At 51.1% G+C, this 16,787-nt stretch overlaps 1 protein-coding gene across 1 annotated transcript in view; it reads right to left on the bottom strand.

Annotated features, from left to right (window-relative positions):
- LOC102476393 (keratin, type II cytoskeletal 2 oral) overlaps positions 1–8,373 on the bottom strand; it is a 9,010-nt gene extending 637 nt beyond the window's left edge. The window contains exons 1-10 of the mRNA XM_027776666.1: positions 8,031–8,373; positions 7,672–7,835; positions 5,926–6,146; positions 4,482–4,542; positions 3,728–3,823; positions 3,221–3,385; positions 1,975–2,100; positions 1,095–1,315; positions 388–422; positions 91–132 (exon numbers count right to left, since the gene is read on the bottom strand). Of these exons, the coding sequence (XP_027632467.1) occupies positions 91–132; positions 388–422; positions 1,095–1,315; positions 1,975–2,100; positions 3,221–3,385; positions 3,728–3,823; positions 4,482–4,542; positions 5,926–6,146; positions 7,672–7,835; positions 8,031–8,373 (1,474 nt within the window). The remainder of the gene's footprint in view (positions 1–90; positions 133–387; positions 423–1,094; positions 1,316–1,974; positions 2,101–3,220; positions 3,386–3,727; positions 3,824–4,481; positions 4,543–5,925; positions 6,147–7,671; positions 7,836–8,030) is intronic.
- Between the last annotated feature and the right edge of the window lie 8,414 nt (positions 8,374–16,787).

Genomic DNA, 16,787 nt, shown 5'->3' with positions numbered 1-16,787 from the left:
CCAGCCCCCCGCTCCCTCCGCTGGCTCCGCCCCGGCCTCCACGGGCCCCTGCTCCTCCTCCCAGGCTGCCTCCTCCCAGGCTGCCGCCGCCGCTGCCGCCGCCGCTGTAGCTGCTGGTGTTGTGGACCATCTCTGCAAAGAGCAATTGCGGTCAGGGCACGCAGACCCCAACCCGCAGTCCCCGGAGCTTCCCTCATCTGCCCGCTGTACCACTGAGCTGAGCATGCGAAGAGCCCAGAGGGCAGACTTCAAGAAGGGGAGAGACGAGGAGAGGAGGGTAGGCTCTTCTGGGACCACCCCCCAGCCTGTGGATAGGGTGACCTGAGGCCCAGGTTTGAGACACATTATTCCAAGACAGGGGCTCCTTCCCAGAGAAAGAGTACTCACCGATGCTCACGGCACTCTGGCACTCTCCCGACATCCTGTTGGGAACACCAGGCCTCAGGGTAGGCTCTGCCTCTCCCTGCCTGCTCCTTCCTTAGGTCAGGAGCAGTGAAAGCCTCTATGCTCTACCCCCATGCACCATCCCCGCCAACAACTCCTTGGCTGATGTTGAGAATAAGAAGCAGGCTGGGCAGTTGCTCAAAAAGTCTTTTTCTCCTACTGAGTAAAACTGGACTAAAAGTGTTACTGTTCCCCCCAGCACTTTCCCAGGGAGTAACAAACCAGGGGGTCCTTCCTGGGCCTAACCATTCTCACCCCACTTCTTAAGATCCTTTTTACTCGCTCAACATTATTTGAACCCACATAGGCCAGATCCCTGTACCCACAGGCCAGCATACTGGAACTCACTCTTCAAACACCTACAATTAAGGCAGTAATAAACACCCTAGAAATAATATTGGCATCTACGAGTCCTCCCTTTTGTAGACATATTTTATGGCTAAAACATGGGTGTTTGGATGGGAAATCTACCCCAGATAAGTTGCTGGCAGTGTCAAGAATGCATAGGAAACTCAGATCTCTCAGAAGCTTGGCAACACCTTGCAGCCATCTGCCTCCCAGGGCCACCAGCACGTCCAACAGCACATACCCACTGCACCTGGCAGGAGGCTCAGGCAAGAAGAGGCTTCCAGGCCTCTTGGGACTCTCACCTGCACTCCTCGCCCTCCAGGAGGGTTCGGTAGGTGGCAATCTCAATATCCAGGGCCAGTTTGACACTCATCAGCTCCTGGTACTCGCGCAGCAGCCGGGCCAGATCCTCCTTGGCCTGCTGCAGGGCGACCTTGAGGTCCTGAAGCTTGGCATTAGCATCCTTGAGGGCCACTTCTCCACGCTGTTCTGCATCAGCGATGGCCGTCTGCAGGTTGGCGTTCTGGGTGTGGGGGAGCCAAGAGCTCAGTTGAGATTCAAGCACCATTCTCTGAGGGCCTGCCCTGGCTGCTCAGTGCCTGCGCGTGCATTACCTGATTCTGGGCCAATGAGAACACTCCAGCCCACATGCTTAGAGCCTGGTCAGTGGCAAAGCCTGGGCTTGCATCTAGGTCTCAGCATGCCGAGGCATGGGACTGGTAACACCTGCCTCAAAGACCTAGCCCAGCTCAGGAGTCAGTCCCTTTCTGGACCTCACTCCCCTTTTGTGGTAAGTGAGCATCTTTTGACAACATCCTTCCTCCAGGAAGGCTTCCTGGAATATCAGAGAAATCTTCTCTGACCTAGACCATCTAGCTATGGGCTTCCTTAACCACTCTCCTGTCTCAGTCTTCACACAATTAATGTCTTTCTTCAGCCTCCCTGAGAATGTTTGTACTCAGTATTTCTAGCCCACATCAGGCTTCAAATGCCAGAAAGGCAAGACCGGGGTCCATGTGATAACCTTTGTTCAGTGCCCAGCCCCGAACTGCACCGGGTAAATCTTAGTGTGTGTGGTGATGGGCACACTAGACTTCACTTCTAACAAACACCGAGCCTGAGTTTTGTCATGGACGCCTAAGCCCACACTCTTGGGTGTGTGCTCTTCTTCCTCGTTCCCACCTGCTTCTTGACACTCTCGATCTCAGCCCGCAGCCTCTGGATCATCCTGTTGAGCTCCGAGATCTCAGTCTTGGTGTTCCTCAGGTCATCCCCGTGCCTGCCAGCCGTAGTCTGCAGCTCTCCCAACTGTGTCCAGAAAAGAGTCACACCTTCAGAGAGCCAGCAGGGCCACCTCCTCCAACCCCTTCATGCCACAAATGGAAAACTGAAAATACAGACGTGCGCGAGGCCATCCAGCTGGAGGAACCCCGTGCTCCCTTTCCCACATCAGAGGACCTGCCTTCTAACACAGGAGCTGCGCTTGTCAGGTGGTCACTGTGCACCAGGCCCTCGGCTTCATCTCAGTAACCCTCACCACTACCTGGTGAGAGCCTCATTCCTGCCCCCATGTAATGAAAGGGAGAACTGAGGCACAGGTTGCCTGAGTACTATGACCAAAGTCTCCCAGCCAGGGTGACAATGTTGGGACTTGAATGCACACATTCAGATGCTGAAGCCATTGTCTTAACCAGCAGGCTGTGCTTCCTCGGGCAGAATATCGGGAGGAGAGTGCGGTGTGATGGACCAGCTATGGCCTTTTCCAACTTGGGAGAGGGGAGGAAGGTGTAGAGAATTCCCTGAGCCTGTGGAGCTAGGCTCACTTGGTTCTGTGTTAGACACACCGTGTTTTCTGTGTCTCCCCACCTCAACCCAACCCTTCCCTTGGCTATTCCAGACCCCGGTGTCAATACTTCTGTGTGATGAAAGCAGACGTACACATTGAAGCAGAGCCAGATCAGTGGAAGAGAAATGGAGGAGTTTCTAAGACTCAAAAACAATAAAGGAATAGCAAGAGGGAGTTAGGGCAAAGACGTCTCAGCCAGGGCATTACTGATGTTCCGGGCAGGATATTCTTTCTTGCAGAGGATGGGAATCTCTGCCTCACAGGATGTTAAGCAGCATCTTAGAAGCCAGTAACACCCTCAGCTCACTTTCAAAGGTGACGACCACGACTGCAGACATCACCAATGTCTCCTGGGGAGAAGGTGTACCTTCCTCTCCCCCTGCTGAGAAGCACTGGATGAGAGCAGAGTCAGCACTCCGACCAGGAAGAAAGATTGCCAACGGCAAGACCAATGGTGAGGGAACCGCCATACCGGTGTACAGAAGACTGGCTCAGAGGCCGGGTCTACCTTCCTGGGTGCATGGTCTGGACAGGCTGGTGGGGGAGGCAAATTCTCCAAAACTACCTGACGGCGTCACCCACCTTGCTCTGGTACAGCGCCTCGGCCTCTGCCTTGCTCCTCTGGGCGATCTCCTCATACTGGGCGCGGACCTCGGCGATGATGCTGTCCAGGTCCAGGCAGCGGTTGTTGTCCATGGACAGCACCACGGACGTGTCGCTGGTGTCAGACTGCATCTGGGACAGCTCCTGCAGGGCCAGGCAGACATGCTAAATCCCGAGCAGACCCACATCAGGGCTCCCTATGGTGTAGGGAGCCACCAGCTCCAGAAAGGGTGTTCAGGACTGACTAGGGAACAGCACCAGGGACTTTTCCAGAAGGCAATGGCCGCCTCGATCTCAGAAGAAGGAAGGTGGGAAGGCAGAGGTTTGATCGGCCTGGGAGAAAGCAGGACTACCCACCAAGGCGAGCAGGTGCCGCTCCGGTCAGGACCGACAGACTCAGACTCCTGCTTGTAACCCCCATGTGCCCTCTCCTCTAGGAGGCAGGAGGCAGGTGGGCCCCAGGCTTGGCCATCAGCAGAGACTTACAGCATCGTAGAGGGCCTTCAGGAAGTTGATCTCGTCTGTCACACTCATCACCTTGGCCTCCAGCTCCACTTTGGTCATGTAGGCAGCATCGACATCCTGGGAGAGAATTCAGTCACTGTCCCCTCAAACCTGTGGCTCCAGGGGAAGCAACAAGAGGCAAGACCACAAGGTCCTGCCCTGCCAGAGCTCCCACTCTGGGGACGTAAGACACCCGTCCAGGCATGGGGGGGTCACTCCTAACATTAGGAAGCAGAGATCCTGCAGGTGGGCTGGAGAGACTTCAGGGAAGAGCAAAAAGGGTCAAGAAGGTGAGTGAGGGGATATGGACTGGGGCTGGGGCCATTGCACTAAGGTCAGGTAAGAATTTGTGAGGGGTCTGAGGGAGGATTTTAATTTGCCGCTCTCGGAGCCTCTTTTCCTAAATGACATATGGACATGCACTCCTAATAAGGAGAAAAAAAAGAAAAGAAAAAACCTTTGTCTTGTCTTTGTCCATTTTCTAATCACATCTCAGGCCTTAATCAGATTCACAAATGTCATCAGGAAAAGACATGGCAAAAGTCCGGTGGCCCCTTTATACTCTTCAGGGTGTGGGAGGTGGGAGCAGGGAACACCCAACCTGCCCTTCCCCCTGCCATCTGGGGACTCTCTGTTCCTTACTCACAGGGCCTCAGAGAGGTCCTCAGCATTACAGGACTCAGGTTCTGCCTCCCACCCTCGAACTACTGTTCGGCAGGGTTTGGGCGCCCCTCACCTTCTTCAGGACCACGAAGTCGTTCTCGGCAGCTGTGCGCTTGTTGATCTCCTCTTCATACCTGTAGGAGACAGTCACTCTCACCTCTGCCTTCTCTGAGTCCCTGTGGGTCCCCGTGGCCCCAGAGCATTTCCGAAAAGCAACATGGACTTGGGGCTCCTTGTTCTGCCAGTTTAACTGAAGGTCTGTGTCTCTGCCTCTGGGGTTCAGGTGAGACCCAGCTCCTTCTACAGACGTTTATTAAGCACTGACTGTGTGCCAGGTACCACTTGATAATGGTGATGGTGATTAGTGAGCTCCAGACAGCTCCTTGGAGAAATTCAGATTTTTTTCAATCGTGTGACCGTAGCTGAGTCGCTACGAGCTTTCAGGAGAATGTCCTGGTGCCAGCCCTGTACAAACACAGCAGCCCCATGGACTCCCAGGAGATGCTTACTGAATGGTCGACAGGAACGAGCCAGGTCCGGCTCCATGAATCATACTCGTACTAGCTCATGGAACCCTTTACAACTGGTAAAATCAATGCTGCCACGCTCTTGTTCTACAGATGAGGGACTGAGGCCCAGAGGAGTGAAAGAACTTGCCCGAGATCACAGGGCTGAGAAATGGCAGGATGGGGCGTAATGAAGGCTCCAAATTTTAGGGCCTGTGCCCTTGACCATATAGCAAGTTGCTTCTCATTTCAGTGCCTGCAAACAGGGAAAACGAAACTGCACAGACGGCAGAGTTGAAGGGGCACTTGGAAATGATCTAGTCCAAGGATGGTGGAGAATGTTACCTGGTTCTATAAGGTTTATGAATGAATTTCAGGGTATCTTAGAAGCCCCCGAACTTCACTAGATATATGATAGATAGATAGATAGATAGATAGATAGATAGATAGATAGATATAGATAGATGATAGATAGATAGATGATAGATAGATAGATAGATAGATAGATAGATAGATAGATAGATAGATAGATAGATATAGATAGATGATAGATAGATAGATAGATGATAGATAGATAGATAGATAGATAGATAGATAGATAGATAGATAGATAGATATAGATAGATGATAGATAGATAGATAGATGATAGATAGATAGATAGATAGATGATAGATATAGATAGATGATACATAGATAGATAATACATAGATAGATAGATACAGATAGATATAGATAGATAGACAGACTGACAGAGAGACATATTGTGTGTCTACATATATACTCTTTTGTTAAATTCCCAAAATGATTTTTGCCCCAAACAAAACATGAGTCCCATTTTGAAGACTGGGATATTAGAGTCAGTGGAAATAGGTTACACTCTTAAGAACTGGAAACCAGGTGGGAAAAAGCTGACCTGAAGCCCAGTGTCCTGGATCATAGGCCAGGGCTCTTGTCATCTGCCCCACCCTCCACCCCTCCTCGCCCACCCCTGGGAACTGGGCAGCACATACCTCTTCTTGAAGTCCTCCACCAACTCCTGCATGCTCCTCAGCTCCCCTTCCTGCCTTTTCTTCTCATTGTGCAGCCCATCTAGGTAGGCCTTGAGGCTGCTGATGTAGTTCTCAAAGAAAGGCTCGAGGTTGTGGTCGTTGGTGTTAGAACCAGAGCCCTGCTCCTGCAGGAGGCTCCACTTGGTCTCCAGGACCTGGTTCTGCTGCTCCAGGAACCGCACCTGCAGCCCAGTCAGGGAAGAGCACTCAGAGGCTGTGTGGGGCCAGCTCCAATCACGACAGCTCATGACTTCCCCAGAAACCAAGTCCCAGCCCTGTCTCTCCTGTGGGACTGCGTTTTAATGCCGCCATGCTTTAGTGCTAACACCATGGAAACAGCAGAGTTGGTGTGATGCAGGGCAGGTAGAGCGCTATTTAGCAGGTAAAGAAACCAAAGCCCAGAGATAACCAAGGTCACACAACAAGTTAGTGACAAAAGAGCAGCAGGACTTGGCTCTTCTGATGAATAGGCTTGATGGCCTCCCGTCATGTCACTCATTCACCAGTCATTTACTTCTCGGAGGCCAGCAGGAGACCCCAGCGCCCTACGGCAGGAGCAGTCTCCAGGAAGATGGTTAAGTCCTGGGAGCACTGGCCAAAGCCGGGAAACAGAAAACCTTGGGGAAATGGCACTCGGGCAGACCTTTTCCCAAGAGCAATGGTCGTAGATGCACCTGCCGTCGGCCCCTCAGCCACTTCTGACTCCTAAGCTCTGCGTTTAAACTCAACCACTGATTAAAGGTGCCCCACACTTTTGTTTGTTACAAAACAAACCCTCAGTTCAAGGCCAAACATATAAGCAGGTAGAGTAAATATCAGTCATTCAACAAACATTTGCAGAGCACAAGCATGTGCCGGGACATGCTGGACACTTGGGAGTCCAAGTCCTAGGTGTCCTCCTTTAAGGACAAAAAAGAATTGCTGCTGGGAAGACCTGGAGCAGCCAACCACACATGATGGGGTGTAGCATTTTCAACATCGCTTTCCACTTTTCCATGACAGAATTTATCCAGACACCCAAGTGTTTGCCGGAAACCAGTTAGATATCTCCAGCAGGTCACTTAGCTTGCAAGAGCTTCATCTCTAAAAAGGTGGTTGTCCCAATAATAAGATTAATTCTTCTGCTGCTTTGCCTAGGACACTGACATCTGATGAGGGGACCTCCGAAGAGTCTCAACAAGTCCTTTCTCTAAGGCCTAATATTGGATTGTCTGAAAAGCCATGATGCATTTTTTCATAGAAAAACAGAAAAATACATACTGACTTTTCCAATAGCCTAATATTATTATTCCAGATTACAAAGTGATCCCCAAGATACAAATCCAGCTTTGGCAGTCAGACTCTCTTTCAGAGATGAGCACTCCTCTGGGATGGAGAGGGAATTCTGTGTTTGGGTTCAGAGGTCAACAGAGATAGGACATCGATGGTGGCAGTAAGCATCCCAGGAACAACTGTCTCAGCAGCCCCTCTGATGAGCCACGGGAAGGGGGTGTACAGAGGGGACAACTCCGCCCAATGAGGGGTTGCAGAATTTGGATCCTCTGTTGCTACATTGAAAGTCCTACTCCCTGCTGAGCTGCCATAGGGGAGTTGAGGGCTAGGATGAACCTGCATCTCCTTCTTCAGATTTAGAAGGAGAAGAGCAAACAGAGACCAATCCAGCTAGGCCAGATTTCCTGCTGTTCAACTGTCCTGAGACTGGCTCACCTTGTCGATGAAGGAGGCGAACTTGTTGTTGAGGGTCTTGATCTGCTCCCGTTCCTGGGCCTTTACTTGCCCAATCTGGGGGTCGATCTCCACATTGAGAGGCTGCAGGAGGCTCTGGTTGACAGTCACTTCATGGATTCCCCCAGGGAAGCCACCAGGGCCACCTGGACCACCAGGACCACCAAAGCCACCAGGACCACCAAAGCCACCAGGACCACCAAAGCCACCAGCTCCACCAAAGCCACCAGAGCCACCAAAGCCACCAGAGCCACCAAAGCCACCAGCTCCTCCAAAGCCACCAGCTCCTCCACCGAAACCTCTGGCTCCTCCCCCGAAGCCCCCGGCTCTTCCCCCGAAGCCTCCACTCATTCCTCTTCCACCACCACCAAAGCCACTGCCTCCAAAGCATCCCCCACCAGCCCCACCAAACCCGCCACCCCGGGTGCTGCCTCCAGCCACGCTGATGGAGATCCTCTTGTTGCCCCCAAGATTGTGGAGACTCCTGCTGCCAAAACCTCCTCCCATCAAGGCACAGGCAGCAGACCCACTGCTACCCCCTCCTGAGCGTGAGGCCGATGAGGACTTGGTGGAGCTGATCCGGCTCTGGCCGGACACCACAGCTGAATGGCCGCTGAAGCCCTGGCGGCGGCCCCCACTGGAAGACCTACAGGACTGCTGGCTGTAGCTCGCCTGGCGACTCATGATGGACGGCAAGGTATTCCAAAGGATGGATAGATGCAGAAGGCTGAAGGAACTCAGAAAGCTTCCAAAGCTCTGGGTCAGGGATGGTCCTTATATAGGGCCAGGGAGCTTGGCTTGGCTGGTGCCAGCCAACTAATTTGAGGTATTATCAGCTTTGCTTTGCCTGGCAGCAAGAGGTCGAGTCCAAAACTCCTAACACACCTTGATAATCACCCCAAATTCCCAAATTGCTTTGTTTTCCCAGGTTACTCACCAGAAATAAGCTTAAATTGGGAGAGGGGCCATCCTTCAGGGCTGGACACAGCCCCTAATCCCTGAGAGACTTATGCTCCCCTCCTGGGAGTGCCAGGTCAGCAGTTCTGTGCCTGTCCTGCAACCCCATGGCCACTGTGACAGCCTAGCCAGCCCCAGGAGTGACTGGGATGAGTGCAGAGCTCCAGCGAGGGCAGGGCCCCAGGTGAGAACCTCAGGGAGAAGAGAAGGGAGGAGAGGACTGGAAAGAAGACTGAGGTTGAAAAGTCAGAGAATGCACAGTGGCTGCCTCTGGGATCTCTCCCCAGGAACGAGAAGGTGCACATGTGAAATAAATGAGGGGGCAAGTTCTCCACCCAGGGCACCAGTCTGAGGGGCTCTGGAGGGCTAGCTGGGGTGGGGGAGAGTCCATCTGAGAAGGCCGGGCATGAGCAGCAGTTTGAGAGGAAGTCAAGGCTGCGGCCAGATATCCTGGCCAAGAGTGCACAGGCAGGGAGGGGGAAGGCCAATCCAGGCAGGGAAGCCGGGAGATCACCTGGCCCAGGCCACAGAGGCCATGGGCCTTCGTCCTCCATGCTTGTGAAAGGAAAAGGAATCTGGATTTCCAAGGCCCCCTTCCCTCAGCTCAGTGAGAGACACCACCTACAGTACCTGGGCAGCTTGGATCCCAGTAAAGGCCAGGAATAATGATGGCTTGTTCCTAAGGCTGTGGAGAGGTAGCATATGAGAAAAGTTCTTTGCAAATTGCCCTGTGTGGTAGAAAATGTCAGTCACTTTTATCACGTTTGCCTTTGCCTCCCTTCCACAGCATGGACCACTCTGCTGACTGCAACCCTGACAGCAAAACCCTAGGTGCTCTGGAAAATGAGTTTCTGCAGAGGCCAGCCCCCTTTAAAATGGTCCTTCCCTTTTTCCTCTTCCAGGTTGACCTCCCACGTCCCTCCCACGCACACTCCTCCAAGAATTCTGCTCTCTTGATCTCACCTCTGCCCTTTGTTCACTTCTCCTTCTGGGCCACTCCACACCTCCACCTTCCCTTGCAAGTTAACTAGCAAGAGGGCCAATTCAAACCAGGGGCCCACCAAGCCTCCAAACACTTCCTGTTCCCTTTGAGCACACCAAGTCACACAAGACCCTCCAGGAAGGTGAGCTAAGAAAGTGTGGCCAGGGGGCAGTAGATGGCATAGTGGTTTCATCGCCGGACTCTCGCATGGCCGTGGTTCGAGTCCTGGGCCGGGTGGCTTGAAACTCACACCCAGTGCATGTGGATGTGCATGTGTGCCCAAGATCCCAGGAGAAGGATGGAGGAGAAGGGATCGTAGTAGTAGCCCCCTCAGGGGGGTGGTGATTTCTCACTTTCCCTCTTATTGTCTGTCTTTCTCTCCGAGCAAGTGCATGCGCCCTAAGGCAAAAAACCTCTTTTAAAAAAAAAAAAAAAGTGTAGAAAGGCAGGGTCATCGCAAAACCGCAGGTGCACCCACAAAACCAGACACTGCTGTCATGGCTCCCTGTTCACAGCTAACTTCCCTTTGCAGCCATTCATGCCCCAGAGATGCACACTGCCCTCACGCTCTCTTAAAACCTTGGTGCTGGGACCAGCATAATGGTTATGTCACTGGACTTCCATGTAGTCGACCACAGTTCGAGTCCTGGACCTAGTGACTTGAAAGTCACACCAGGCATGTGTGTATGCGTGCCCAAATTCCCAAGAGACTAATGGAGGAGAAGGGATTGCAGCATGGCCATTCCTCCTGGGGGGGTCATTTCTCACTTTCCGTCTCTGTTTCTCTGTCTCTTCATGAGCACACGCATCCTATAGTAAAAATCTCTCTTATAAAATCAGAAACTTTGGTGTCTACCCCCTCCACAGGGCCCTGGTTCTTTCCCAAAATTTCTCATTAATCTAAGAAACCCAGATCCAGCAAATGGATCCAAATAGGGGCACAGGCTGAGCGAAAAGCCAGGCCCCATTTGACTCCGTCACTAATGGAGGCTGCTCCTTGCTGGGCCTCGGCACCCTCCTCTGCACCACAGGACTTCACATTTGTGAGGAGTTTCATGCTGGACTTACCAAAGCCCAGGCTCAAAGGAGGCCTGGAGGCAGGAGAAAGACGTACCACCAGACAGTATCTCATCCCAGCCCTTTCATGCTGATCTCCAGAAGAAAAGACTGCTGTTTATAAACAACTCTGGGGCCAGTCCATGGCCCGGTGGTTAAGGGCCTAGATCTCACATGGCCACAAGAAGAATTCAAATCATGGTTTGAGTCTCAGACGCAGTAGCTTCAAAAACACATCAGGCCTGTATGCACATGTGTCCAAAATCCCAAAAGGGGGGAGAAACAGAGGTGAAGGGATGGGGCAAGAACCCTTCTCTCCTGATCTCACTTTTGAGAGCATTCTCTATAGTGATGGTGGGGGGTACCCTCTCACTTTCCTGCTCTCTCTCTGTGGCTCTCTCTGTGGCTCTCTGGTGAGTGCACACACCCTCTTGCAAATTGAAAAAGAAATTGGAAACTCCTAGGCTGAAGGCTTTCTCAGGTCACTTCCACACTGACATCTGTGACACAGGGTAGAGTCCAGCCTGGGGAAGGTGGGGGGCGCGGGTGGGAGGGAGCGGTTAACTACACAACACACAAAGCTGCCCTCTGCTCTCAGGTGGGGCTGTTTCTAACTCCAAAACCCAAATAGCACCTTGGGTCCCAAGTATGGCCTATGCCTTCATCCACAGAGCCCCGGGAGCAAATGAGGGATTCCTGTCCACACTTCGAGTTGTTTCAGATCTTTACTACATTACAGAGCAATTATCCGGTTTCTACTCTTCAGCAGCTGCCAATAACCTGGCCCAGTGTGAATATGCTGAGAAGTCAGTTCTCACTTTGAACATCAAGAACAAATTCAGCGTAACAAAGACTGGGGTGGAAGTTTGGCACTGTAATGAGGGCCCGTCCCAAATCCCTTCATTAGCACAGGTTAATCGCATTGCTAATCCCCTGAGCCTGCCGACCATATAACCCCAACCGCTCTCCTCCACTGGCTCTTTGGGAGAGAGCAGGCTGCGGGCTGCGGAGTCACCAGCACTGGAATCAGCCCAGATGGCCCTTCCTGGAGGTGAGGGCGCAAGGATCCCTCCCTCTGTGGCCATGGATGTGCTCCCCAGGCTGTCCCATGACCAAGGTCCCTCTGCTCCGGGGAAGCTGTGTCTTCACTGGGAAATCAGGAGGCAGAGGAACAACTGCTCAGGAAGGCTCTTCAGGGAAATGGGCACTCTAATGCCCACACTCGGGACTCAGGGCTTGACAACATGTGACACAGCAGCTGGCAGAGGACACAGGGCTGGGGCCAGCAGGGGTGAGTGGAGCTGGTGGAGAGTCATGCCGTGAGGGAGGCTCCAGGGAGAGCAGGCTGGCAGAGGCAGGGAGGGTGTGGGGAGGGTGGAGAGCTAGCTCTGGCTCCTCCTGGGAGCTGTCTTGCCGTGCTCTGCAGTCAGAGGGCCCACTGCTACTCTGTAAGGCACTGTCCTTCTAAACCAGGAGAGCTCAGGGCTGAGTCTCACGGAGGAGGGCAGCCTCGTGGCATCTGAAACTCAGGAAAGACCCAGCCCTGAAAGAGAGGACTTTAAGGGTGAGTTGGCCCCTTCAAAATGCCCAGACCCACCCACCCCAGGAGGCCCACAGAGCAGTGCAGAAAGCACCCCAGACGGAGGCATGAGGCACCTGAGTCCATAGTCTGTAAGTGGCAGAGCCAGTTCTGTCCCAGTGTAAAAGCCAAGTTATGGAGGAAGACAGGCAAGACTTGAGGCTCTGGCAAAGACTCCCCCTGCGGGCACTTATAGAGCATTCTGTGTTTGCTCCTGCCCAGAGTTCAGCTGATGGAGCAAGCCCTGCCTCTCAAAAACAGACCTGTATTTGGTCATGTTTGGGCAACGGTGGATGTGACAGAGTGTGATGGCAGATGAAACAGGAGGAAAGGCACAAACTGGACCCCACACCTATCCAAGCACGGTCTTCAGGGGAGCACTTTGCATCGTTTCCCAACAATGGGGATGGTGTGTGCTGCAGCGTCTTACTCCTTCCTGGTCAGGATTGGGGCCAGGTCTTGTAAGCTGTTGGTCCAGGAGAGGGCCACAGTTAAAGCCATTGACCATAGTGACACTAAACAGTTCACAGCTGAGACATTTGTTTACCCCTCTGGCCTCTAATGAGACCCCAGAGAAGGTTCCTCCTCTCATCCTCTCATCAGCCACTCTCCCTGAACGGGGCATTGCACTGACCTCTAACGGCTGGTCTGCCCTCAGCCCATGAATCAAAAAGTGTCCTCTAACTTAAAATCCTTTCCACCTTTCCTTTCCACCCCAATCCCACCACATTGTCTTATGCAAGGGTACTGCAAAAGTTAGAGAAAACAGAATTAAAGTGCAAGTTTATTCTGGTGCACAAAGATTTGAAATCCATGTGATTTTTAATAACACGTGTTTTACATGAACTTTTTGAAGACTTCCTGTATGACCAGCCTGACGCTTTCAACTCTCCTGTCCTCCAGCTCCTGGAACACACACGGTTTCTATCATAAATCAGTCACCGGCATCTTATTTCCCCTCAACCCGTGTAGAAGCACTGGGAGGGCAGGCGCTCTGCCTGGCACAAACACCCCTCAGCACCCAGCCAGACTCGTACAATGCAGGCCAAAGCCTCGGGGCATACGTGCCAACATCTAATAGTATCTGACGTTTGTGGATCATCTTCAGCTTTCTAAACCCCTTTCACTTCATCTGACCCGACAGACAAATGGGCAAACATGCTGCAGAGACACACGCCTTCTTATGACTCACAGACAAAATACTTCTATACAACCTATGACTCTAAACAAAAATGACAAGTCATGAAGCATGAACTAGGTTTAAAGACTGATGTGGTCAGAAGGTAGTGCCATCACAACCTACCCGTTGGCTATGCTTTCTGCAAAGAGGTGTGAAAATTAGAACAGGGAGCAAGGGCCAGGCGTAAAGCGCGCTCAGTACTCTCTGTTCAAACTCCAGGCAGGCTTCTCATTTCTTCTTTGACTTAATTCCCTCCAAGAGACACACACCGACCAACATTCATTCAATCATCTCTCTAAATATTTGCTCAAGCATTCAACAGTGATTTGTCCAATACCTGCCTGTGTTAGGCACCCAGCTTCCCAATAGAACACAAGAGACCAAAATATTTGGTCTGGAGGAGACCACAGTTTTGTTTAAGGAAGCACTAGACACATAAATAACTGCTTAGAGCACACTGGGGTCAGTGTTACTGTTAGAAGATCAAGCAAAGCAATATAAGCATGAGAAATTATCATAGAGGAGGAAGATGTCATAGAGGAGGGCATTTGGAGTGGGGTTTTGAAGGGTGAAAAGCAGTGGGCCTAGAGGGTGGATAATATAAGAACACTCCTGGTAGCAGGCCCTAGTCTGGGGTAAGGGTTGCAGGTGATTGACTGCAAATGGTATGGGAGAGCAGCTTGGGAGATGTCCTATATTTTGACTGTGGTTGTGCTTACAGGGGAATACCTGTGTAACACATGGGAATGTACTTTGAAGATGATTGCATTGCTATTGTGTGCAAATTACACCTCAATAAAGTTGATTTTTCAAAAGGACAGGAAGGAGAGAGGGGAGGACAGGATATTCATGTTTAAAACGCATGAGCTCTGAGTCGTTCTTTGGAATAGCTATTCTAAGGAATTTTATGGCAGCTATGTGTCCCTGTATAGCCCAGACCATAAGGCCCACAATGGGACAGCCATGTTCTATTCATCTCTGTGGACACAACCCCATAGCACATGGATCAAACTGGCGCTCAGTGAAACTTGAATAAATGTATGAATGAAATGGGAGTAGGCCAGCCCACTGAGCAGGAAGATGCTGAATGACAGAACAGGCATCACAGAAGGAATGCAGGGAAACATCAATTTTTTAATTTTTTTTTATTTCACTTTAAGTTGTAGACTATTTCAATTATATTGAATACTATCAGACACCTGTATATTCACAAAGGTCAATCAAATGTACAACTCTTTTAATATTTTAAATGTTATAGAATTCCCAATATGATATATATATATAAGAAATATATTACTCACAAAATTCAACTGCAAATCTGAACATGAAAAGCCAAACAGTAAAACGTTTAGAAGGAGCCAGAGGATATCTGATTACCTTCGAGCAGATTTCTTAAATAAGACTCAAAAAGCACCATGCAAAAGAAAGCACTAGGCACATAAATAACTGCTTAGAGCAGTGAATCATAAAAAATGATTCTGTTTATCAAACAGCTTCGTTAAGTGTGAACAGACTCCCCACAGAATAAGAAAAGATATTCATAATTCGTGTATCTGACAAAGGACTCACCTGTGTAACTTATGAAGACCCCTATAAATTAACAAGAAGAAAACAGACAACCCACCCCCAGACAAGTGCAAAAGAGAATATCCAGATAGCCAATAAATACATGAAAAACAGCTTAGCAACACTAGTCAGTATGGGACATGCACATTAAAACCACAAAGATACATAACAGTGTCCGCTACAGAAAAGCTAAAATACAGAAAAAGGAAACTACTCCATATTAGCAGGAATATGGAGCAGCCAGAAGTGTCCTACGCTCCTTGCGCTACTTCAGGCACTGTCTGGAGTACCTCTAAAAACTGAACATGTGTGTGCCCTGTGGATTAGCAAGTCCACTACTAGGCGTGCACAGAGATGTTAGGTGCATTCTCGAGTCCCACAGGACATGTACTGGAATGTTCCTAGCAGCTTTGTTCCTAATAGCCAAAGGCTGGCACCTAGTCCAATTCCCATCAGTAGTAGAGCAGGTGAGTAAACTGAGGTTTAGTCACACAATGAAATACTAGTAAGAACGAATGAGCTGTAACTTCATGCACAGTATGGATGAATCTCACTAGTTTTATGTTAAGCAAAAGAAACCAGAAACAAACTGTACTAGTGTGTACATGTAAAGAACAATGCCATGCGAAACTAAGCTAAGCAGTTAGAATAACGATTTCCTGGGAGTGTGTGCTGGAAGGCACTCCTGGCCAGGGTCTTTGGAGTGAAGAGAACGTCTGTTCCTTGATCCAGGTGCTGGCTACATGGATGAGTTCACTTTGTGAAATCCGTAAGTTGAACACCTGAGCTCTGTGCTCTTTTCTGTGCACATGTTATAGTCCAACGGGAAGGCTTTCAGTGTCGCAGAACACTAGCATCGAACGTGCGGACAGAGGAACACCAGGTAGCAGAAGAGATTGTGAAGGCGGAGCAGGAGAAGCCGAGAGCAAACAAGGAGGAAAGAACAGTGTCAGGGACTGCAAATGATTAAGGAAATGACCTAAAATTGGCCATGTGTGGACACTGAGGAAGCCCCCTGGAAATGGGGATGGACAGAGCAGGCTGCCCAGTGGAGTTGGCAGAGTGAACAAGCTGTGATGGTCGAATTTATGATTTTGGCTCCTCTCCACAAGAAGTGAAAAGGATTACGCCCCTGAGGTGTCTGGGGCCTAGAGAGAGGACCCTGGTATGGTCTGCCCAGAGTCACGCTGACCAAAGCTCACAGACGCGGATGAGCAGACATGGACCCTGGGAAGCTACGGAACATCCAGAAGGGACAACAGCCCTTGGGTCATCAGGTTGTACCCTCTGCTCCTCTGAGCCAGGCTTGAGCAGGGATGTGACTGGGGAAGTGGGGAGATAGAAGAATGGCCATGGGCCAATAGGGACGCAAGCCCCTCCTCCTGTGGGGGTGCAAGAACAGGCTCAGCTAGTGTGGTTTGTGGGCCTGAGGGTCCAGCAGTGGGTTTCAAGGTGCTGGAGGCCTGGACTCAGTTGGACCAGACAAGTCTGTGGCAAGAAGATGGAAGCACAAAGGGAATGCTGAGGATGCCGTGGGTATCCAGGGACCAAATAGGCTGCAGAGCTGAGATCCAAGGGAGCCTGAGACGGTTAGTAGATGGATGAGAACAGAGGCAGAGCCAGGCTCTAGGAGTGGGGTGAGGCTGGTCCTTTCTCCATCCTGCCGGGCTCCACACCTGGGCTGGCCAGCAGTCCCCACCCTCCCTCATCCTTCTCTATCAGTGCCTTGTGATGTCCTCCACCCCCAACAGGTTGCTCTCTGAGGAAACAGCCTCTTT

Source organism: Tupaia chinensis, unplaced genomic scaffold (genome assembly GCF_000334495.1).
Source record: "Tupaia chinensis unplaced genomic scaffold, TupChi_1.0 Scaffold000059_1, whole genome shotgun sequence".
NCBI classification, from domain to species: domain Eukaryota; kingdom Metazoa; phylum Chordata; class Mammalia; order Scandentia; family Tupaiidae; genus Tupaia; species Tupaia belangeri.
This window is presented reverse-complemented; position numbering and strand designations above follow the sequence as displayed.